This window comes from Cuculus canorus, chromosome 1 (genome assembly GCF_017976375.1).
Source record: "Cuculus canorus isolate bCucCan1 chromosome 1, bCucCan1.pri, whole genome shotgun sequence".
Lineage (NCBI taxonomy): Eukaryota > Metazoa > Chordata > Aves > Cuculiformes > Cuculidae > Cuculus > Cuculus canorus.
This window is the reverse complement of record NC_071401.1, coordinates 207967412-207989934: the sequence shown is the minus strand read 5'-3', so window position 1 is coordinate 207989934 and position 22523 is coordinate 207967412. Positions and strand designations below refer to the sequence as shown.

General features: G+C 52.4%; 1 protein-coding gene across 3 annotated transcripts in view; it reads right to left on the bottom strand.

Annotated features, from left to right (window-relative positions):
• Nucleotides 1-22268, bottom strand: part of DENND6B (DENN domain containing 6B) — a 37092-nt gene extending 14824 nt beyond the window's left edge. The window contains exons 1-9 of one of the 3 annotated variants that reach the window (XM_054075002.1): nt 22079-22268; nt 12731-12769; nt 12601-12643; nt 9132-9244; nt 6895-6975; nt 5032-5137; nt 1885-1964; nt 1564-1626; nt 740-795 (exon numbers count right to left, since the gene is read on the bottom strand). In XM_054075002.1, the coding sequence (XP_053930977.1) occupies nt 740-795; nt 1564-1626; nt 1885-1964; nt 5032-5137; nt 6895-6975; nt 9132-9244; nt 12601-12643; nt 12731-12769; nt 22079-22240 (743 nt within the window). In that variant the 5' untranslated portion in view covers nt 22241-22268. Of the gene's footprint in view, nt 1-739; nt 796-1563; nt 1627-1884; nt 1965-5031; nt 5138-6894; nt 6976-9131; nt 9245-12600; nt 12644-12730; nt 12770-17917; nt 17969-18157; nt 19544-22078 lie in introns of those variants that run through there. The other 2 variants (XM_054074994.1, XM_054075011.1) reach the window with 2 other exon arrangements.
• Nucleotides 22269-22523: the final 255 nt, after the last annotated feature.

Below are 22523 nucleotides of genomic sequence, written 5' to 3'. Positions count from 1 at the left end.
GAGAGGGGCTTTTTACAATAGCCTGGAGTGATAGGATGAGGGGGAATTGCTTTAAATTGGAACGCGAAAGATCTCAATTAGACATTAGGAAGAAATCCTTCACGATGAGAGCGGTGAGGCCCTGGCCCAGGTTGTCCGGAGAAGTTGTGGCTGCCCCATCCCTGGAGGTGTTCAAGGCCAGGTTGGATGGACCTTGGAGCCCCTGATCCAGTGGGAGGTGTCCGCGCCACTTTGTTTGGATCTGGATGATCTTTAAGGTCCCTTCCAACCCAAACCGTTCTATGGCTCTAGGACTAACTTTTCACATCCCCCAACAGAACGCCACGTGTCTTCACACGTGCCGTTGCTCAAGCGTTTTAAACGTTTGAAGGAAAAGCTTTCAGCCCCCTAAATCAACCTGGTGGTTATTATTGCTCTCAGCATGTTTTCGTCGGGAAAGCGTGTGTGGATTACAGCAGATCTACAGCCATTAGAACAGCACCCGAAAAGCTTGGTCCAGACTTGCTTCAGAGTTTAAGCCGATCCTCAGCTGAGGTCAGGAAAAGAAATCGGGACACAGGGGTTGCGTTAAGGGCAGCGCACAGAGGCTTAAACCCCACACAAGCTCTGCAAGCCCAGTATGCTAAATTATACTCAGTAATTTCTGATTCTTCATTATCTCTATGATTTATAGGATACTCTGAGCAAGGAGAGGGAAAGCAGATGGAGAAGAGAGGTTTGCAAGTGTGGTGGCTCTCACCTGAAAAGATCCAGTTCATGGATACTGGGGAGAACCAGTGGAGCTGGTAACAGATTCTAAATGAGGAAGGGAAAACAAACAAACCAACCCAAAACTGTTAGTAAATGGAAGTATCCTGACTGCAGCACCATCTAAAGATCAGTCACGAAGCAGCTCCCTCTAAAACAAGCACAAAAAGCAGAGAACAAGGTTAATGCTTGGAGGTAAGAGCCAGAAACAGATCTGAATGGAGCATCCAAGGTCCAAATGAATTTCCTTTGTTAGGAGATAGCCAAGAATCCCTTGTTCTCAGATGTGAAATCCTTTTTGTGCCCGCTGCTTCATTTCCTAGAGTTCCCTCTGGTGCAAAGCAGAGCAGAAGGTACAGATAGAGGCAGGAAGGGCTGGCGAGATGGGTACCAAAAGCTGTGAGAGATGACATCGTTATTGAAAGGAAAGAAACGAGAATCAAAATCAAAGCAGAATCAAAGCAGCAGAGACGCTCAGACATGCAAACGCCGCAAAACAGCACAGCAGACTAAGGGAAGGTCTCGCGGAGACCTGTCTACACTTGAATTCCCAGGGAAGGAGAACAAAAACTGTGAGAACAATGGAGACGCATAGCTTGAAGCACACAAATTCCGTGCAGAGAGTCCTGTTTTGAAAGGCAGAAGCATGGCAGGGTGCTGTTTGAACCAGACGGGCAGCTGAAACCACGCTAATCCCAGGCCAAAGTGGTTTCAAACAGGATAAGGGTAGAAGAGTTCCAGTTCTTCTCCCTCCTTCTTTCTTAGTTGCCAAGACCCGGCTCATCGCTGGCTTGTGTCATGCCACACTTATCTCACCTCTTGATTGAACTGCTTCACCGGGCTCGATCCTGGCTTATCCACCCTCGATGGGATTCTCACCTAGATCACAAAGAAGAACGGACTTTATCCAGGGAGATAGAATCAATTAGCGTATACACACACTTTGCTTTCTTCCCTAATAATTATCCACGCGATAACGCTTCCCCAATTATCCATTCAAACTGTAAAGAGGTTAAAAATGAAGAGGAAAAACTCTAGAGTAAACAGGAATCTCGGCATCCAGAAAAAAAAGCACGGACATGTTACGCTTCCCAGATCACCTCAGCCTGGTGCTGAGTACGGATCAGTACGGAGTACCTGAATGACGACTCCCATCACGGGCAGGTTCAGGGTGTGTCCTGGCACAGGAGGCGGCCACTGATCGATCTCGTTGCACACTGCAGGGACAAGGGTGGAGAAAACACGTTCATCTGAAGGTCAGTGCAGCTACTTCAGCCACTCCTCTCTGTTCTGCCCATCTTTTTCTCACTCATCCCTAGTTCAACTACATCAAAGAGGGTAGGGAGGCTCCAAAGGGATCAGAACACAAAGATGGGCTGAGACCAATGGCACGAGGTTCAACAAGGCCAAATGCCGGGTCCTGCACTTGGGGCACAACAACCCTGTGCAGTGCTCCAAACCAGGAGAAGTGTGGCTGGAAAGCTGCCTGGAGGAGAAGGACCTGAGGGCGTTGGTTGACAACGACTGAAGATGAGCCAGCAGTGGCCCAGGTGGCCAAGAACACCAATGGCATCTTGGCTTGGATCAGAAACGGCATGGCCAGCAGGTCCAGGGAGGTGATTCTCCCTCTGGACTCGGCTCTGGTGAGATCGCATCTCGAATCCTGTGTTCAGTTCTGGCCCCTCACTCCAAGAAGGATGTTGAGGCTCTGGAGCGTGTCCAGAGAAGAGCAACGAAGCTGGTGAGGGGTCTGGAGAACAAGGGTTACGAGGAGCGGCTGATGGACCTGGGGTCGTTTAGCCTGGAGAAGAGGAGGCTGGATTCTATAGGGCCAAGATCCTCCCCAGTCACATTCTATGGGGCCAGGACCTCCCTTGCCCCATGGCGATGGGGTCCCCTGTACCCCAAAACTGGATCTCATGGGTCCATGATGCCCCACAACCAGATTCTATAGGTCCAGACCCCACCCTGCTTCATGGGGACGGGGTCTCCTGTGTCCCATAACCAGATCCTGCGGGTTCCTGATGCCCTATAACTGGATCCTATGGGTCTAGACCCCCACCCGCTTCATGGAATGGGGTCTCCTGTGCCCCCCAACTGGATCCCATGGGTCCATGATGCCCCACAAACAGCTCCTATGCCTCCAGAACGCCCCCCACCTCATAGGGATGGGGTCCCCTGTGCCCCACAACTGGATCCCATGGGTCCATGATGCCCCACAAACAGCTCCTATGCCTCCAGAACCCCCCCACCTCATAGGGATGGGGTCCCCTGTGCCCCACAACTGGATCCCATGGGTCGGAAGGGGGTGCACCCACATAAGCACCAACCAATCAGCATCTGTCCTATGCCAGCGGGTGGGTCAACAGGGACAGAGTGACCAGTGGCCCCTTGGGGGAGTGGACAATGCGTGACATCACTTGGGTGTGTCTGACCCCACCCAGCAGATGCTGGGAGACAGTCCAGTCTGTCCCAGTATAGCCCAGTATAGGCGAGGGGGCATCTGGGGGCAGAAGAGATTAACGTTCATTGCTCTCTACAACTCCCTGAAAGGAGGTTGTGGAGAGGAAGGTGCTGAGCTCTTCTCCCGAGTGACAGGGACAGGACAAGGCGGAATGGCCTCAAGCTCCGCCAGGGGAGGGTCAGGCTGGACATCAGGAGGAACTTCTTCACCAGAAGGGCTGTCAGGCCCCGGCAGAGTCTGCCCAGAGAGGTGGTGGAGTCCCCATCCCTGGAGGTATTAAAAAGACGGGGAGACAGAATCACAGAATCACAGAATCACCAGGTTGGAAAGGACCCATTGGATCATGGAGTCCAACCATTCCCAACACTCCCTAAACCATGTCCCTCAGCACTTCATCCACCCGTTCCTTAAACACCTCCAGGGAAGGCGACTCCACCCCCTCCCTGGGCAGCTGTTCCAGTGCCGATGACTCTTTCTCTGAAGAACTTTTTTCTGATATCCAACCTGAACCTCTCCTGACGGAGCTTCAGGCCATTCCCTCTAGTCCTGTCCTCTGTCCCTTGGGAGAAGAGCCCAGCTCCCTCCTCTCCACAACCTCCTTTCAGGTAGTTGTAGAGAGTAAGAAGGTCTCCCCTCAGCCTCCTCTTCTCCAGGCTAAACAACCCCAGCTCTCTCAGCTGCTCCTCGTAACCCTTCTTCTCCAGCCCCCTCACAGCTTCATTGCTCTTCTCTGGACACGCTCCAGAGCCTCAACATCCTTCTTGTGGTGAGGGCTCCAGAACTCAACACAGTACTTATGGTGCAGTCTCACCAGAGCCGAGTACAGAGGGAGAATCACCTCCCTGGACCTGCTGGTGACCCCATTTCTGGTCCAAGCCAAGATGCCATTGGCCTTCTTGGCCCCCTGGGCCACTGCTGGCTCATGTTCAGTCGTTGTCAACCATTACCCCCACGTCCTTCTCCTCCAGGCAGCTTTCCAGCCACTCTTCCCCCAGTCTGGAGCACTGCACAGGGTTGTTGTGCCCCAAATGCAGGACCCGGCATTTGGCCTTGTTGAACCTCGTGCCATTGGTTTCTGCCCATCTTTCCAGCCTGTCCCGATCCCTTTGGAGCCTCCCTACCCTCCAGCAGATCCACGCTTCCACCCAGCTTAGTGTCAACAGTTTTCCACCCAGGAGAGTGTGTGCCTGTCCAGACCAGAGGCTGACACTTTCTCAAGCAGAATGCTGTCAGAAACTGTCAAAGGCTTTCCTCAAGTCCAAGAAGACGACAGGCACAGCCTTTCCCTCACCCAGCAGTCGAGTCACTTTGCCATAGAAGGCGATCAGGTTAGTTTGGCAAGGCCTGCCTTTCGTGAAGCCGTGTTGACTGGGCCTGATCACCCGCTTCTCTTGCATGTGCTTTGTGGTAGCACTCAAGATCACCTGTTCCATGACTCTCCCCGGCACTGAGGTCAGACGAGGTGCTCAGGGCCATGGTTTAACGGCAGATAGGAATTGGTTGGACTCCAGGATCCAAGAGGTCTTTTCCAACCCGGTGATTCTATGATTCACAGTTTCTTCCCCTCTCTGGGAGCAAAATTTATGCAAAACTGAAGAGCATCACCCGTTCAAGGCTGTCAGACATTTCCTATCAGTGCAGCCTTTACAGTGATTTGACATTTTGACAAACCAACCACTTGGGTGGAAGTTCTTCCCGGTAGAAACTTGTTCCAGAACGAATTAATTTGGAACATTTCAGCTGTCTGTCAGAAGCCTTCTGATAAAATCTCCGCAAGATCTCAACATGCAAACTCTCTCCTCCCAAATCCAACTACTCACCGGCCTCCAAGCACGGCTCCAGCTTGTCGAAGTATTCCGGAGCGATCAGCTGCAGCAACGACTGGAATAAGTTTACATACGGAAGGCGTGACACCAGCACCAGAGACTGAAAGAAAAAGGACATTTAGGAGTCAGAGATACCCCAATATGATAATTTCTGGCACGATTTATGTTTACAGCAAGGGCTGGACTTAAAAAATACATCATCAAGAACACGAAGCGGCACTTTTAGCGGTGGAATTCTCGCCGGCTGTTTGGTTGTTGAGCTTTTAGGCTTTGGGAAAGCCTGGGTGAACACACAGGCTTGGAATTTTTTGTTTAGGGAATAAGCTCAGCTGGTGGCTTCTCCCACGGAGCCACCGCAACCGAGAGGGATGAGGCTGCGAACAAGCGAAAAATCACCTGGAGGGGAAAGAAAAACAAATTGCTGCTGGGTTGAAAGCTACCAAACCAATGGGATCAGAGGGAGAAGTGCAAAGGAGATCAGGGAAAAGGAAATAGGGTGGAGAAATAAATAAAGGAATTCGGGGGAAGAAGACCAAAATAACTCAAAATCATGATCATTTCTTTCCAGCAATATCTTTTTTGTTATTGCTTTAAATTCTTTCTAGATAAGAAGCTCAACATGAGCCAACAATGTGCGCTCGCAGCCCAGAAACCAATTGTGTCCTGGGCTGCATCCAGAGCAGCGTGGCCAGCAGGGAGGGACGGGATTCTGCCCCTCTGCTCCGCTCTGGGGAGACCTCATCTGGAGGGTTGGGTCCAGTTCTGGAATCCTCAACAGAAGGAGGAGATGGAGCTGTTGGAATGGGTCCAGAGGAGGCTACAAGGATGATGCAAGGGCTGGAGAACCTCCCGTCCGAGGACAGGCTGAGAGAGTTGGTCTTGTTCAGCCTGGAGAAGGCTCCAAGGAGACCTTATAGCGATCTTCCAGCTCATGAAGGGGCTCCAAGAAAGCTGAGGAGGGGCTGTTCACAAAGGCTTATGGTGACAGGACGAGGGGGAATGGCGATAAACTGGAGAGGAGCAGAGTTAGACTGGACATGAGGAGGAATTTCTTCACCATGAGAGTCGTGAGGCCCTGGAACAGGTTGTCCCAGGGAAGTGGTGGCTGCCCCATCCCTGGAGGTGTTCAAGGCCAGGTTGGATGAGCCTTGGAGCCCCTGATCCAGTGGGAGGTGTCCCTGCCCATGGCAAGGAGGGTGGAACTGGACGGTCTTTAAGGTCCCTTCCAACCCAAACCATTCTATGATTCTACGAATGGCCTAAAGTTGCACCGGGGGAGGTTTAGATTGGACACTGGGAAAAATTTCTTTACTGAAAAAGTGGTGAAGCCCTGGAAGAAGCTGTTCAGGGCAGCGGTGGAGTTCCCAACCCTGAAGTGGTTCAAAAACCATTGTCCATGGTATTTTGGGACATGGTTTAGTCGGCACAGTGGGGTTGGGCTGACAGCTGGACTGGATAAGCTTGGAGGTCTTTTCCAACCTTAATGATTCTAAGATTTTATGATGAAAGCAGTAATGAGAGGGCTGAGGTGCAACCAATGCAGACATCAATAACACAGCGAACCCTCTCGCTGCCTGCGACACCACAGCAGAGGTTGAAGCAAACATTCTGGCGCTCCAGCATCCCACGATTCAGACAGCAGATCACTGCTCAGGGGATTAACACAAAGCAACCGCATCCAGGTTTGATTGGAATTACATTTTCCACATATTCTTCTTCTCCCCAATCTTTGCCGTTTCCTGCAGAAGTGCTGGGGGGATCACATAGGATGCGGTGCTATTTTCCGGCTCTGGATAGGTGTTGTTTTATAGCCACGTACCATTCGGGGGCAGCAAACACCCTGGTTTTAGTACTCACCTTCTGAAAATAACCTCTCTTCATGGAGCTGTCCTTGACCTGCCTGAAGTACACGTACCCGAAGTAATGAGCTGATTCCCGCTGCAAAAGACGTGGAAAATGCTGTTAGGGAGAGCCCAATGACTCCCTATCGCCAATCTCCCTCCCAGCTCCAGTTTCCCAGTCATCTACGCTCAGCTAACTGGGAGGCTTTACCAAATGGGAAGAGAGAGGAATCACAGAGTGAGAGAATCAGAGAATAGTTTGGGTTGGAAGGGATCTTAAAGATCATCCAGTTCCCATCCCTGCCATGGGCAAGGACACCTCCCACTGGATCAGGCCGTCCAAGGTCCATTCAACCTGGCCTAGAGCACCTTCAGGGATGGGGCAGCCACGACTTCTCTGGACAACCTATTCCAGGGCCTCACCACCCTCATGGTGAAGAAATTCTTCCTTGTGTCCACTCTAACTCTGCCCCTCTCCAGTTTATCCCCATTGCCCCTCGTCCTGTCACTCAAAGCCTTTGTGAACAGCCCCTCCTCAGCTTTCTTGGAGCCCCTTCATGAGCTGGAAGGTCACTATAACCAACTGCTCAGAGCTAGCAAGAGCGTGGAATTGGGGCACACCAGTTATTCCAGCTGGGTTTATCCACACAGATCCTGGAAAAAGTGAGAACTGTCAACTCTCAATGAAACATACTGAACATGAGCCAGCAGTGGCCCAGGTGGCCAAGAAGGCCAACGGCATCTTGGCTTGGATCAGAAATGGGGTCACCAGCAGGAACAGGGAGGTTATTCTCCCTCTGTACTCGGCACTGGTGAGACACCACCTCAAATACTGTGTTCAGTTCTGGAGCCCTCACCACAAGAAGGATGTTGAGGCTCTGGAGGTGTCCAGAGAAGAGCAATGAAGCTGGTGAAGGGTCTGGAGAAGAAGGGTTACGAGGAGCGGCTGAGGGCCATGGGGTTGTTTAGCCTGGAGAAGAGGAGGCTGAGGGGAGACCTTCTTACTCTCTACAACTGCCTGAAAGGAGGTTGTGGAGAGGAGGGAGCTGGGCTCTTCTCCCAAGGGACAGGGGACAGGACAAAAGGGAATGGCCTGAAGCTCCGTCAGGGGAGGTTCAGGTTGGATATCAGAAAAAAATTCTTCACAGAAAGAGTGAAGCACTGGAACAGCTGCCCAGGGAGGGGGTCAAATCGCCTTCCCTGGAGGTGTTTAAGGAACGGGTGGATGAAGTGCTGAGGGACATGGTTTAGGGAGTGTTAGGAATGGTTGGACTCCATGATCCAATGGGTCCTTTCCAACCTTGTGATTCTGTGTGTGATTCTGTGTGTGTGAAAGAGGTGAACATTTAATTTCCCATAGACAAGGATGTTCTCATCTTCCCTCATGGGAACGTGCACAGGGAGCCATGCACTCTGTTGGATGTCACCTGTGTGTCACCATTCAGCTTTTTGCTGTAGCCAGATGTGACCACCACTCTACTCTGGGCTCTCCTGACTTAGAATCATAGGATAGTTAGGGTTGGAAGGGACCTTGAAGATCACCTAGTTCCAACCTGAGGGGACTCCATTGTTCAGAGTCGTGGAATCACGGAATGGGTTGAGTTGGAAGGGACCTCAAAGCCCATCCAATTCCAATCTCCCTACCATGGGCACGGACACCTCCCACCAGACCACGTTGCTCCAAGCCACATCCAGCCTGGCCTTCAACACTTCCAGGGATGGGACAGCCACTTTTCTGGGCAACCTGGGCCAGTGCCTCATAGCCAAACATTTCTTCCTAAGATCTAATTGTTGGGGTTCTCAATATGGCCTTCAAGGAGTATTAATTTGGCAGTCAGTCCCGGGGCTGATTTTCTCCTCTTTGGTCTACAACTATCAGAAAGGTGGATGTTGGTTTCTTCTCCCAAGTGACAGGTGATAGGACAAGAGGAAAAGGCCTCAGGCTGCACCAGGGCAGGTTCAGAATTGACCTCAGGAAGCATTTCTTCACCAAAAGGGTTCTCAGACCCTGGCAGAGGCTGCCCAGGGAGGTGGTGGAGTCTCCATCCCTGGAGGGGTTTAAATGATGGGAAGATGAGGTGCTCAGGGATGTGGTTTAGTAGTGGACAGTCGGACTCGATATCTCAAAGGTCTTTTCCAACCAAGCGATTCTATAATTCTGACTTTCCCCATGGCCAGGGAAAACGAGTATTTTGTGCATAGAAAATAAATCACAAGTACATTTGGCTTTTAGTGCAGCAAAACACAACAGACCTGGAGCGTTAGAGGCGCTTCTCTGTTGTACTCGCCATCATCTTCGTACTGAGTGCTCCGCTGCCCCCGGGACTGACGAAGGCGGAAGCTAAACTGGGTGTCCCCCAGGCCACCTGAGACAGAGAAGATCACAAACGCTCAGGAAGAAGTTTCAGTAAAGAGAAAGCTGGAAACCGGCGAATGTGAAACGCTGACATAAACCGGAATGCTGATTAGGAAGGAATTCTAAACCTGAAAATGAACTGGAGAGTAGCAGCATAAAGAAACCCTCAAATCCCAGTGTGAGACAGGAAGAACACACAGCTGAACACAAGAATTGGTATCATTTTTGGCCTCAAGTTGCACCAGAGGAGGTTTAGACTGGCTCGTGGGAAAAATTCCTTGACGGAAACAGCTGTCAGGGACTGGGAAAGGCTGCCCAGGGCAGCGGTGGAGTCACAATCCCTGGAGGGGTTTAAAAGCCGTGTGGATGTGGTGCTTGGGGACATGGTTTAGTGGTGGGGTTGGCAGTGTTGGGTTTACAGATGGACTCTTTGGTTTTAAAGGTCTTTTTCAACCTAAACGATTCCATGATTCTGTGATTAAGCTAAACCTTGCCAAGAAAACACAGAGACATCGGCCAGTGTCATCTACCCTGAGCTCCAGGCACCTCTTCTCATCCACCCTGCTGAAAAAACCTTCAAGAAGTCTTAATTCCAGACCACAAAAACTGGTTTTCAGGACAATCCACTGCACAAGAGCTCTAACGAATGGTCCAGCCAAGGAGCACAGCCCGGCTCCTCTCAGCTCCCGTTGTGCTACTCACTCACTCCAAAAATACTTCTTACAGCAGAAAAAAGAGAAGCACCGAGCCCTCCAGAGTCCTCCTCATTTGGACAAGATGGGCAGGAGAAGGGCTGAGTAAAGAGTTAAAAACACTAAGGTCACTGAAGAAAAACCCAGGCCAAACAGAGCGAGGTGCTGCAAAAGGGCGAGAGGAGACGCTCATGATGGGTTGGAGGAGGCGCTCACGATGGGTTGGAGGAGGCGCTCACGATGGGTTGGAGGAGACGCTCACGATGGGTTGGAGGAGACGCTCACGATGGGTTGGAGGAGACCTTCACGATGGGTTGGAGGAGATGCTCACGATGGGTTGGAGGAGACGCTCACGATGGGTTGGAGGAGGCACTCACGATGGGTTGGAGGAGACGCTCACGATGGGTTGGAGGAGACCCTCCCTTTCCACCACTTGCAACAGGGTGGAAGGAGACCCTCCCTTCCCACCGTCTACAGATGCGACGCTCTCAAAAGGAGCGAAAACTGGGGTTTGTGTTACAAAAACACAACTATCAGTAAATAATATACTTTAATAAAAGGGACGTTGAGACCGAGTGTTCTCTATGCCCTAAGAAAGCAGTGAAAGTGCACAGAATCACAGAATCATGGAGTGGTTTGGAAGGGACCTCAAAGCTCATCCAGTTCCAAACCCTTGCCATGGACAGGGACACCTCCCACCGGATCAGGGTGTTCCTCATCCACCTCGGCCTTCAACACCTCCAGTGATGGGGCAGCCACCACTTCTCTGGGAAACCTGGGCCAGGGCCTCCACACCCTCCCAGTGAAGAATTTCTTCTTAAGATCTCATCTCAATTTCCCTTCTTTAAGCTTAAAACCACTCCTCCTCGTCCTATCCCTGCACTCCTTGATCAAAAGACCACCCCTCGCCCAGCTTTCCTGGACGGAGAAGTACTGGAAGCTGCTCTAAGGTCTTCCCAGAGCCTTCTCTTCTCCAGGCTGGACAATCCCAACTCTCTCAGCCTGTCCTTGCATGGGAGGTGCTCCAACCCTTGGATCATCTCCGTGGCCTCCTCTCAACCTGCTCTAACAGCTCCACGTCCTTCCTTTGCTGAGGACTCCAGAACCAGACTCAGGACTCCAGGTGGGGTCTCAGCAGAGCAGAGCAGAGGGGCAGAACGTCCTCCTTGACCCTACTGGTCCCACGGCTTTGGATGCAGCCCAGGATACGGTTGGTTTCTGGGCTGCAAGCGCATGTTGCCACCACCTCGTGTGGAGCTTTTCATGTTGCAGCACCCCAAGTCTTTCTCCTCGGGGCTGCTCATGATTCATTTGCAACCCAGCTTCTCACTGGGCTTGGGATTGCCCCAAACCAGGACATCCTTAAAAATACTCCAAACTAAACTGAACAGAGCTGTAGAAAACTTAACAGTCAGGAACCGGTCCCAAAGAAACAGGTTCTGGGAGGAATTCACGTCCTTATTCCTTACTGCTACCATAAATAAGCATGTGAATTTGCTTTGGGAATGCTTCTGCTGTGCAAGTATCCTCTCTGCATCTATTTTCCTCCATCGAGCACTTCCCTCCCAAGCACAGGAATGCTGACAGTCCCGGCTGCAGGGAATCATCGAATAATTTGGGATGGAAGCGACCTTAAAGATCATCCAGTTCCAAATCCCCTGCCATGGGCAGGGACATCTCCCACTGGATCAGGGTGCCCAAGGACCATCCAACCTGGCCTTGAACACCTCCAGGGATGGGGAAGCCACAACTTCCCCGGGAAACCTGTTCCAATGCCTCACCACTCTCATGGTGAAGAAATTCTTCCTTATGTCCAGTCTAACTCTGCCCCTCTCCAGTTTATCCCCATTGCCTCTCGTCCTGTCCCCACAAGCCTTTGTGAACAGCCCCTCTCCAGCTTTCTTGGAGCCCCTTCAGGTCTGGAAGCTGCTCTAAGGTCTCCTTGGAGCCTTCTCTCCTCCACAACCCCAACTCTCTCAGCCTGTCCTTGTACCAAAGGTACACCAGGCCTCAGACCATCTCCATGGCCTCCTCTGGATATACTCCAACAGCTCTATCCCCTTCTTCTGTTGAGGATTCCAAAACGGGACACAATCTCCAGATAAAGTCTCACAAGAGAGGAACAGAGGGGCAGAACCCCCTCCCTCCCTGCTCACCACGCTGCTTTGGATGCAGCCCAGGTTACGGTTGGTTTCTGGGCTGTGAGCGTATGTTGCCGGCTCATGTTGAGCTTCTCCTCCCACAGCACCCCAAATCCTTCTCCTCAGGGCTGCTCCCACTCACATCATCCCCCACTGTGTACTGAAATCAGAGATTGCCCCAACCCAGGGGTAGGACCTTGGCCTTGTTGAACCTCATGAGGTTCTCAGATCCCGACATCCCCAGCCAAAGGGAACTCGCCCTTTGTGACTGTTGTTTTCCTGGCACAGGTGAAGCATGAGCGCACAAGAAATCATCCTGTCACCCACCAGATCACAGAATCCTACACCCGGAGAGCGAACAGAATGACAAGAAGCCTCTTCGTTCAGACCTCAGGGCTGGGCGCTCCTTGGTGTCACAGTTGTAGAAGACACAGCCCATCCATCTCCGCGGCATTTAGAGGCGATGACTCAGAATTTCCATCACAAACTCATTTAACGGCAAGAAAGCAGCAGGGCCAGCAGATGAGACCTACCTGAGTAGGAGTCGGGGAAGGACAAGTAGCAGATACTTGTTTTCTGTAACAAAGAAAAACCACATAGTAAGAAACCCTCCATCGCGGCTGCCGATTGTCTTTAAAAATGAAGGAAAAAAGAAGCCCTCACCTCTTTCTCCGTTAGCCTGAAGTCATAAGGATATACCAGCTGCGGAGAGACAAAAGCCAAGGAGTCAAACACTGCTCCCCATTAGTCCTGCATCCATCTATAAACAACACTTCCATGCAATAAATGTCTTGTTTTTCCCAAAGGAATGCATCCTACAGAAGGTGCAACCCTCCCACTGGCAATCTGAGACATCACACAACCTGTATTTATCCCAGCTGACGTGGAGATGGACCGACCAGCTCACAGTTTACTGAGATCTCAACTTGGGAGTCAATATCTCACTGCACCAAAAGCCCCACAACCCAGCCCGTACGTGTTCTGTACCGATCGCCAATGGGCAAATGTCTGTTTTCTCTAAAGCCGACAGGAGACGACTACATCAAAACTGCTTGAAATGACCTTCAACTATTACTCACTCACCAAGCTCCAAGCCCAGAAATAGTTAACACTAAATTCTGCACCTAAATACAAGTTTAAATATCGCGCAAAATTATGGCCAATGTAGAAAGCTGTGGATTTTGTGGTTTTAGAAGCACAAAATGGTTTGGGTTGGAAGGGACCTCAAAGGCCATCCAGTTCCAACGCCTCCCACTGGTTGCTCAAAGCCCCATCCAACCTGGTTGTCTGTTTCTTCCACGGACCTCAAGGGTTTGGGCTCACCCTCACAGATAGGTTTGAAGGGACCAATCTCAGCCTCGAAGGGTTTGCATCACCCGGTTGATGGCCACTGGGATTCATTTTACGCCGAGCCCTGCCTTGATTTTCACAGAATCATAGAATCACACAATGGTTTGATTGGAAGGAACCTCAAAACCCATCTAGTTCCAACCTCCTGCCATGGGTAGGGACATCTCCCACAGGATCAGGGGTTCCAAGCCCCATCCAACCTGGTTGTCTGTTTCTTCCATGGACCTCAAGGGTTTGAGCTCACCCTCACAGATAGGTTTGAAGGGACAAACCTCAGCCTCGAAGGGTTTGCATCACCCGGTTGATGGCCACTGGGATTCATTTTACGCCGAGCCCTGCCTTGATTTTCACAGAATCATAGAATCATACAATGGTTTGGATTGGAAGGAACCTCAAAACCCATCTAGTTCCAACCTCCTGCCATGGGTAGGGACACCTCCCACTGGATCAGGGGTTCCAAGCCCCATCCAACCTGGTTGTCTGTTTCTTCCATGGACCTCAAGGGTTTGGCCTCACCCTCATAGATAGGTTTGAAGGGACAAACCTCAGCCTCGAAGGGTTTGCATCACCCGGTTGATGGCCACTGGGATTCATTTTACGCCAAGCCCGGCCTTGATTTTCACAGAATCATAGAATCATACAATGGTTTGGATTGGAAGGAACCTCAAAACCCATCTAGTTCCAACCTCCTGCCATGGGTAGGGACACCTCCCACTGGATCAGGGGTTCCAAGCCCCATCCACCCTGGCTTTCAACATCTCCAGGGACGGGGCAGCCACGACTTCTCTGGGCAACCCACCCTTACAGCAAAACATTTCTCCCTAAGATCTCATCTCAATCTCCCCTCTTTCAGCTTCAAAACATTTCCGTCGTCCCATCCCTGCAGTCCCTGATCAAGAGCTCCTCCCCAGCTTTCCTGGAGGTTCAGGGTTGATGCAGGAATAGAGTATAATCACTGTTTATGACTCATCTTCCAATTTCTATTGCTTCACACGGTCAACATTTTATCAGGAGAGACGCGTTTCTGAGATGATAATAGAATCATAGAATAGTTTGGGTTGGAAGGGACCTTAAAGATCATCCAGTTCCAACCCCTGCCATGGGCAGGGACACCTCCCACTGGATCAGGCCATCCAAGGCCCATCCAACCTGGCCATGAGCACCTCCAGCGATGGGGCAGCCACAATTTCTCTGGGCAACCTGGGCCAGTGCCTCGCCACTTGCACGGTGAAGAAATTCCTCCTTACGTCCAGTCTAAATCTGTCCCTCTCCAGTTTAAAGTCATTCACCCTTTGTGAACAGCCCCTCTCCAGCTTTCTTGGAGCCCCTTCAGGTGCTGGAAGCTGCTCTAAGTTCTCCTCGGGGCCTTCTCTTCTCCAGGCTGAACAACCCCAATGGTCCTTCACGGAGGCAGGAGCAGCCCTTCCCACCAGCCCCTGGCCATCAGCTCCAACTCCTCTGGTGCCACTGACACCGAAACACTGGAAACACATCCCTGTGACTCTGAAATATCCCTGCTCACCACGGCACAAGCACCTCCCTCCCCAAGCGCTTCCAAACATAGACTCTTTGTGGAGTTGCGTTACTCCCGAGTCACCAGAAGTCATTTTCTGGGATGTTCTCCGTGTTGCTATGACAGCAGCAGAGCCCTTGGCTCCCTTGCCGGTATCAACAGCAAAGCTTCAGTGCCAGGATCCGTTTCCAACAACACGGATCATCTCCACGCTCGTTAGTTCATTCTCAGCGGGAGAGCGCACTACATCACAAATTATGATGTCAACTAAGACCTTTTGGGCAACTTTGGACAAAATAAATGTTCTTTTTGTTGTCTTTCCGTTTTAGGAAAGTTTTAGGGACTGGGATTCCTCCCGGTTTGGACTGGGATTTTAATCCGGTGAACATTTAGTGATGTCCCCAAACAGAGCAGCACAAGTCAGGCTGTTGGACTGGAGGAGAAGCAAAGATGCTGAAGAGGTAGAGGGCCTCCAGGAAAGCTGGATGGGGCTCTTGATCAGGAACTGCAGGGTTAGGATGAGGTGGAACGGTTTGAAGCTGTAAGAGGGGAGGTTGAGATGAGATTTGAGGAAGAAATGTTTTCCTGTGAGGGTGGTGAGACCCTGGCACAGGTTGCCCAGAGAAGCTGTGGCTGCCCCAACTCTGGACCTGTTCAAGACCAGGTTGGATGGGGCTTTGATCAACTTGATTCAGTGGGAGGTGTCCCTGCCCATGGCAGGGGGGGTGGAACTGGATGGGTTTTGAGGTTCCTTCCAATTCAAACCACTCCGTGATTCTATGATTCTGAGATAAGGCATCTTTCTTCTAAAACATATCTGAATTTCTGGGTCCGTCAGTGCTTCTGTGGTCAGTACGAAGCACTCGGGATTGATTTTTATTCCTGTTTTTCCTTTTCTCTCCTCTCCCAACCAAATGTAAAGCACACATCTTCAAGCGAAACATTTGCATGTCATAACCTCGGCCCCAGAGAGCGGCTCAGAGCTGTCAGCACCCGCTTCTGGCCTGGCTGAAAAGGCAGTCAGAGAAATTGGGAGTCTGTTCTTGACTCTGGAACTTCAGATCACGCACTGCTGGCAGATTCCTGAGCTTCCCCACGAGTCAGCGTCAGATGTCAAGGTCTCTGTTCCTGCTTTAGCCACGATTCCATGGGAATTAACCAAATAAATGCCTGTGTGAACATTAAATTAGTCATAACCACAGGGATTTGCGTGGTTTCGGAGCGGAGGAATAGCGCAAGCAGAGCAGGGTGTCCTCTCCTGTGGCGTTGCTGAAATGCATCCCTTCATGCTTCTGCATCTCAAAGCCTCGTTCTCCGGTCGCGCTTTCACGCTCGGCTTCGTTGCCGTGTGTTTTTGTCGCTTTTGTTTTCCAGAGGAACTTTAACCGAAGGCTAATCAGTGTGATTTCTCAATTGTTCGCTTGGCTCATTCCCTGAAGCTGATGAGATGACCTTGCCAAGGAGCCGGTGGGGAACTGCTGGAGCGAAGCGAGATCTCTCGGTGAACTTCCAGCGCTCTGGCACGCTGCAACCCTCGCTATTTATAGCCTTGTCGGAAAAAACAAGCGCTGAGGAGAGTTCCTGATTTCAGAACCCGAGGACTCACGCGCTGACCTGAGGCAGAGTCAGTGCCTCGGAGCTGCCGAGCTCCGATGAGCAGGGCTCTGTTTTCCAAGCCTTTCAGTCCCAGTTTCTTCCTCATCTGCTGATCTAAAGCCACCCACAACGTCCACATCACAGGCAGGAGAAGTGGGGCTGGGAGAACCTCATGAGGTTCAACAAGGCCAAGGGGAAGGTCCTACCCCGGGGATGAGGCCTTTCCTGATTTCAATCCAGGCTGGGGATGATGGGATTGGGAGAAGACCTGAGGAGAAGGACTTGGGGCGCTGGGGGAGGAGAAGCTCAACATGAGCTGGCAACGTGTGGTCGCCACCCAGAAACCAACTGTGTCCTGGGCTGCATCCGAAGCAGCGTGACCAGCAGGGAGGGAGGGGATTCTGCTCCTCTGTTCCTCTCTTGTGAGACTTCATCTGAAGATTGTGTCCAGTTCTGGAATCCTCAACAGAAGACAGAGATAGAGCTGTTGGAGCACGTCCAGAGGAGGCCATGGAGATGATGTGATTGGGAGCAGCCCTGAGGAGAAGGACTTGGGGTGTTCGTTGATGAGAAGCTCGACATGAGCCAGCAACGTGCACTCGCAGCCCAGGAACCAACCGTGGCCTGGGCTACATCCAAAGCAGTGAGACCAGCAGGGAGGGATGGGTTCTATTTCTCTCTTGGGAGACCTCATCTGTAGTGGCCTTCCTCCAAAGAACAAGAGTCATGGTCAGTAGGTTGACGGAGGAGATTCTCCCCTTTTACTCCCCTCTCTTGTGAGACCTCATCTGGAGGATTGTGTCCAGTTCTGGAACCTCCAACAGAAGAAGGAGATGGAACTGTTGGAACAGGTCCAGAGGAGGCTACAAGGATGATCTGAGGGTTGGAGCATCTCTGCTAAGAGGACAGGCTGAGACAGTTGGGGTTGTTCATCCTGGAGAAGAGAAGGCTCTGAGAAAACCATGAAGCAGCCTTCCAGTACCTGAAGGGGCTCCAGGAAAGCTGCGGAGAGACTTTTTCCAAGAGCCTGGAGTGATAGGACAAGGGAGGATGGCTTAAAATTGGAACAAGGAAGATTTAGATTAGACATTAGGAAGAAATTCTTCCCCATGAGGGTGTTGAGGCCCTGGAAGAGGTTGTCCAGAGCAGCGGTGCCTGCCCCATCCCTGGAGGTGTTGAAGGCCAGGTTGGATGGGGCTTGGTGGTCCCTGCCCATGGCAGCGGGTTGGAACCGTATGGGCTTTGAGGTCCAAACTATTCCGTGATTCCTTTGTGAGGCCTTTGCTGCCGTACATTTAAACACAGAGCAGGACTCGCTGAGTTTCAGGCCGATGGCGCAGCACCACCACGAGAGGGCTGCACAGAACACAAGTCACCCGATATTCAGAAACCTGAGCATCCCCTGAGCAAGCTCTCGGCCACCCCATTCCAGGGGTAATCCTGCTTTTCTCCTCTGTGCCGCCGAAGACAGACCACGCACACTAAGCGGACGTCAAGAACCTTGGCTTCTGCGGAGATTCGGGCAGCAAGGGAAGAAAAAAAGAGATGCTTTGTCTGGGAAGAATCCTACACACAGGGAAAAAAAGTAATCTTCAGGAAAGAGTGAGCAGATCTGGGTACAGAAGTCCTACCGGAGCCAAGGCTTTCCCATGAGGAGTTCCTCGGGTTGGATCTTCACACGCCAACGGTGATGCAGAAGCAACGCGCAAGCTCCACCATGGGAGGTTTCCCTGCCTTCCAAGTGGCTTCGCTTCCAAGTTCCTCCAACATCCTCCAGGAATCCTTACAGCTACGCCTAAACCTCTGTGCATAAATCACTCATCAGAGGGATACAGGTATAGCCACAAAACCGCAGGCAGCGCTGCCGAGATCTAATCGCAGCCAACTACACCGATCCGGTAATGTCCATGGCAAACTTCCCGGGCACAGGCAGCCTGGAGTGAGATCCCACACGGCTCGGTGCCATGGATGCATTATTTTCACCCAGAAACCTGCAGTTGAGAGCCCAACTTGTACAACTCCCTCTTCTCGACTGCGGAAATCATCCTGCTCGGAGAGAAGTCGCAGCGATCTGGGCCCAATCGAAACCGGGCAAGAGATGGAAATAGGGAATGAGCAGGAAGATAATGACTCCGTTTCGCCGCTAGCAACAGTGACATCTACCCTTTTGCAAACTCCTGGAATGATTTTCCTTGGAATTCCCCTGTCAGACAGCCATAGCTTGAGCTTTTTAATTTTCCTGACCCTATCAAGAACGGAATATGTGATCTATATCGCACAGAGCCCTCCTCCTTGCCCAAACTTTTGGCTCAGAAACAAAAATCCACAACGGCAAAGTGGCAGTGGGGCTGTGTCATCGCTCAGGTCGGAGGCTAAGATGTTCCCAGTCATTTATGCCACATGAAAAACAACATTATTCCCATCAATACTTCTGTAGGCAAAGGAGGAAAAGCGAGGAAAGGCAGAAAAAGCAGAGAAATCCCTTTCTGGGAATTAACAGACCACATTCCAGCACATCCTGATCCTCAAATCCCCTCTTTAGAAAGCCAGACAGGTACTAAAACTGGTAAGAAAGCACCTTTATAGTTACAGGTTAAAAAACACCTATGAAGCATTGAATTATAACTGCTAATCATTATCCTAACGTTCCTATCTTTTCAAGGGTAAATCAGGTCTGGTTTTGCCGGAAAGAGCAGAGAGCGTGTGAAACTGTGGGTCTACAGCAGTGGTTTTTATCCTATTTTCAGGCTTCACAAGGAACACAGCCAAGTATTTAAGCGAACAGAGCGGCAAGAGGCTCACTCGATCTCCGCCGCTTCCCTTCGGAAGCTTCAGCCCAACGGAAAGCCTCAATCCTCTGCTAAAGAGCTTTAACCTCCTCTCACAGGGGTAAAGCGAGGAGCATCTCCCCGTATTCCACAAATATCACAGAATTTAAGACAATGCCCTTGGGGTTGGATAACCCACATGGATCTGGTGCCTTTATGTTGTGTTTTCTGGGAACACCACCAGCTCTCGCCACCAGTCACGCTACCAGCCCTGGGTATCTGACTCCCTTCAAATCCTCTTGCAGAGCATCTGCCAGGGAACAGGGAAAAGCTCTTCCAGCCCTTTCCCTCCAGGTTCTCAAGCCAACAAAGCTGCTCAGCCTCCCACTCCACTGTGCCCCGTTACGTCCCCAGTGCTTCCCACTTCCTACCCAGCTCCCGACTCCTTCTCCTTTGCTGTCGGGCCACATCTGGCTCCCAACTCCTTCCTTATCACTATCCTGCCACATCTGGCTCCCAATTCCTTCCTTATCACTATCCTGCCACATCTGGCTCCCAACTCCTTCCTTATCACTATCCTGAGACATCCAGCTCCCAACTCCTTCCTTATCACTATCCTGAGACATCCAGCTCCCAACTCCTTCCTTATCACTATCCTGCCACATCCAGCTCCCTACTCCTTCCTTATCACTATCCTGCCACGTCCAGCTCCCAACTCCTTCCTTATCACTATCCTGCCACATCCAGCTCCCAACTCCTTCCTTATCACTATCCTGCCACATCCAGCTCCCAACTCCTTCCTTATCACTATCCTGCGACATCCAGCTCCCAACTCCTTCCTTATCACTATCCTGCCACATCCAGCTCCCAGCTCCTTCCTTATCACTATCCTGCCACATCCAGCTCCCAACTCCTTCCTTATCACTATCCTGCCACATCCAGCTCCCAACTCCTTCCTTATCACTATCCTGCCACATCCAGCTCCCAACTCCTTCCTTATCACTATCCTGCCACATCCAGCTCCCAACTCCTTCCTTATCACTATCCTGCCACATTCAGCTCCCAACTCCTTCCTTATCACTATCCTGCAACATCCACCTCCCAACTCCTTCCTTATCACTATCCTGCCACATCCAGCTCCCAACTCCTTCCTTATCACTATCCTGCCACATCCACCTCCCAACTCCTTCCTTATCACTATCCTGCCACATCCAGCTCCTGACTCCATCAATCACAGCTCTATCACTCCCTTCCGGATACACGCCTTTCCCCCCCTGCACCCCGTCTGCTTCCCCCATCCCTCCCCTTCCCCTGTCCTCCTCTTCTCCTGTTCCTTCATCACACCCCACTTGCTCCCCCATTCCTCCCCTTCCCCCTCTTTCCCCCCTTTCCCTCTGCACCCCACTTGCTCCCCCATTCCTCCCCTTCCCCCTCTTTCCCCCCTTTCACTCTGCACCCCACTTGCTCCCCCCATTCCTCCCCTTCCCCCCATTTCCCCCCACACTCTCCCTAGTCGCCCACTCCTTCCCTTGCTCCTCTTTTCCTCCCATTCCCTCCATTCCCCTCTTCTTCCTCTCTTCCCCCATTTCCCCCCACACTCTCCCTGGACCCCCTACTCCTCCCCTCACCCCTCTTTCCTCCCCTTGCCCCCTTTTCCTCCTCTTCCTCCCACACCCTGCCTGGTCCCCCTATTCCTCCCCTTTCCCCTCTTCCCTCCTCTTTCCCCCCTTCCACCCTTATCCTCCCCTTCCTCCTCTTTCTCCCCCTTTCACTCTGCACCCCACTTGCTCCCCCCATTCCTCCCATTCCCCCTCGTTCCCCCCTTCCCCCCATTTCCTCCTCTTTCCTCCCCTTCCCCTTCTTTCCCCTCTTTCCCTCTGCACTGCACCTGCTCCCCCATTCCTCCCCTTCCCCCTCGTTCCCCCCTTCCCCCCATTTCCTCCTCTTTCCTCCCCTTCCCCCTCTTCCCCCTCTTTCCCTCTGCACTGCACCTGCTCCCCCATTCCTCCCCTTCCCCCCATTTCCCCCCACACTCTCCCTGGACCCCCTACTCCTCCCCTCGCCCCTCTTTCCTCCCCTTCCCCCCATTTCCTCCTCTCCCCCCTCTTTCCCCCCTTCCCCCCACACCCTCTCTGCTCCCCTCATTCCTCCTTTTCTCCCCTCTTCCACTCCTTTCCCCTCACACTCTGCCTGGTCTCCCCATACCTCCCCTTTCCTCTCTTTCTCCCGTTCCACCCTTTTCCTCCTCTTCCCTCTCTCTCACTCTACACCTCACCTGCTCCTCCATTCCTCCTCTTCCACCTCTTTCCCCTCATTCCGCTCCTTCTCCCCCTCTTCCCTCATTTCCCCCCCACAACCTCTCTGGACCCTGACCCCAAACCTTCCTCCTCTTTCTCTCCCAATTTCTCCCCTTTTCCCCCATTCCCCCTCTCCCATCCCTCCCCTTCTCCCCATTCCCCCTCTCCCATCCCTCCCCTTCTCCCCCATTCCCCCCATCTCTCCCCTTCTCCCCCATTCCCCCATCTCTCCCCTTCTCCCCCATTCCCCCTCTCCCCTTCTCCCCTATTTCCCCTCTCCCATCTCTCCCCTTCTCCCCCATTCCCCTCTCCCATCTCTCCCCTTCTCCCTCCATTCCCCCTCTCCCATTTCTCCCCTTCTCCCCCATTCCCCCTCTCCCATCCCTCCCCTTCTCCCTCCATTTCCCCTCATCTCTCCCCTTCTCCCCCATTTCCCCTCATCCCTCCCCTTCTCCCCCATTCCCGCTCCCCCCGGCCCTCCCCGCACCTCCATGGCCTGCCCCAGCTCCAGGTCGAAGGTCACCACGCAGACACACTCGAGCCACGCCGAGAACCGGGCCCAGGGCAGCGGCGACGAAGACGTAGCGACACCGGGACCGGGAACCGCGGGCCGGCGGGAACGGGGCTCGGCCCCGCTCAGCGCGTCCATGGCAGCGCCCGGCCCGGCGCTACACCGCCCCCAGCGCCCCCTATGGGCCGGGAGGCCACAGCGCCCCCTGTGGACGGGAGGCCACAGCGCCAACAGAGGCCAAAGCGCCCTCTATGGGCCGGGAGCCCACAGCGCCCCCTGTGGACAGGAGGCCACAGCGCCAACAGAGACCAAAGCACCGCCTATGGGCCGGAAGCCCACAGCGCCCCCTGTGGACGGGAGGCCACAGCACCAAGAAAGGCCAAAGCGACTTCTATGGGCCGGGAGCCCACAGCGCCCCCTG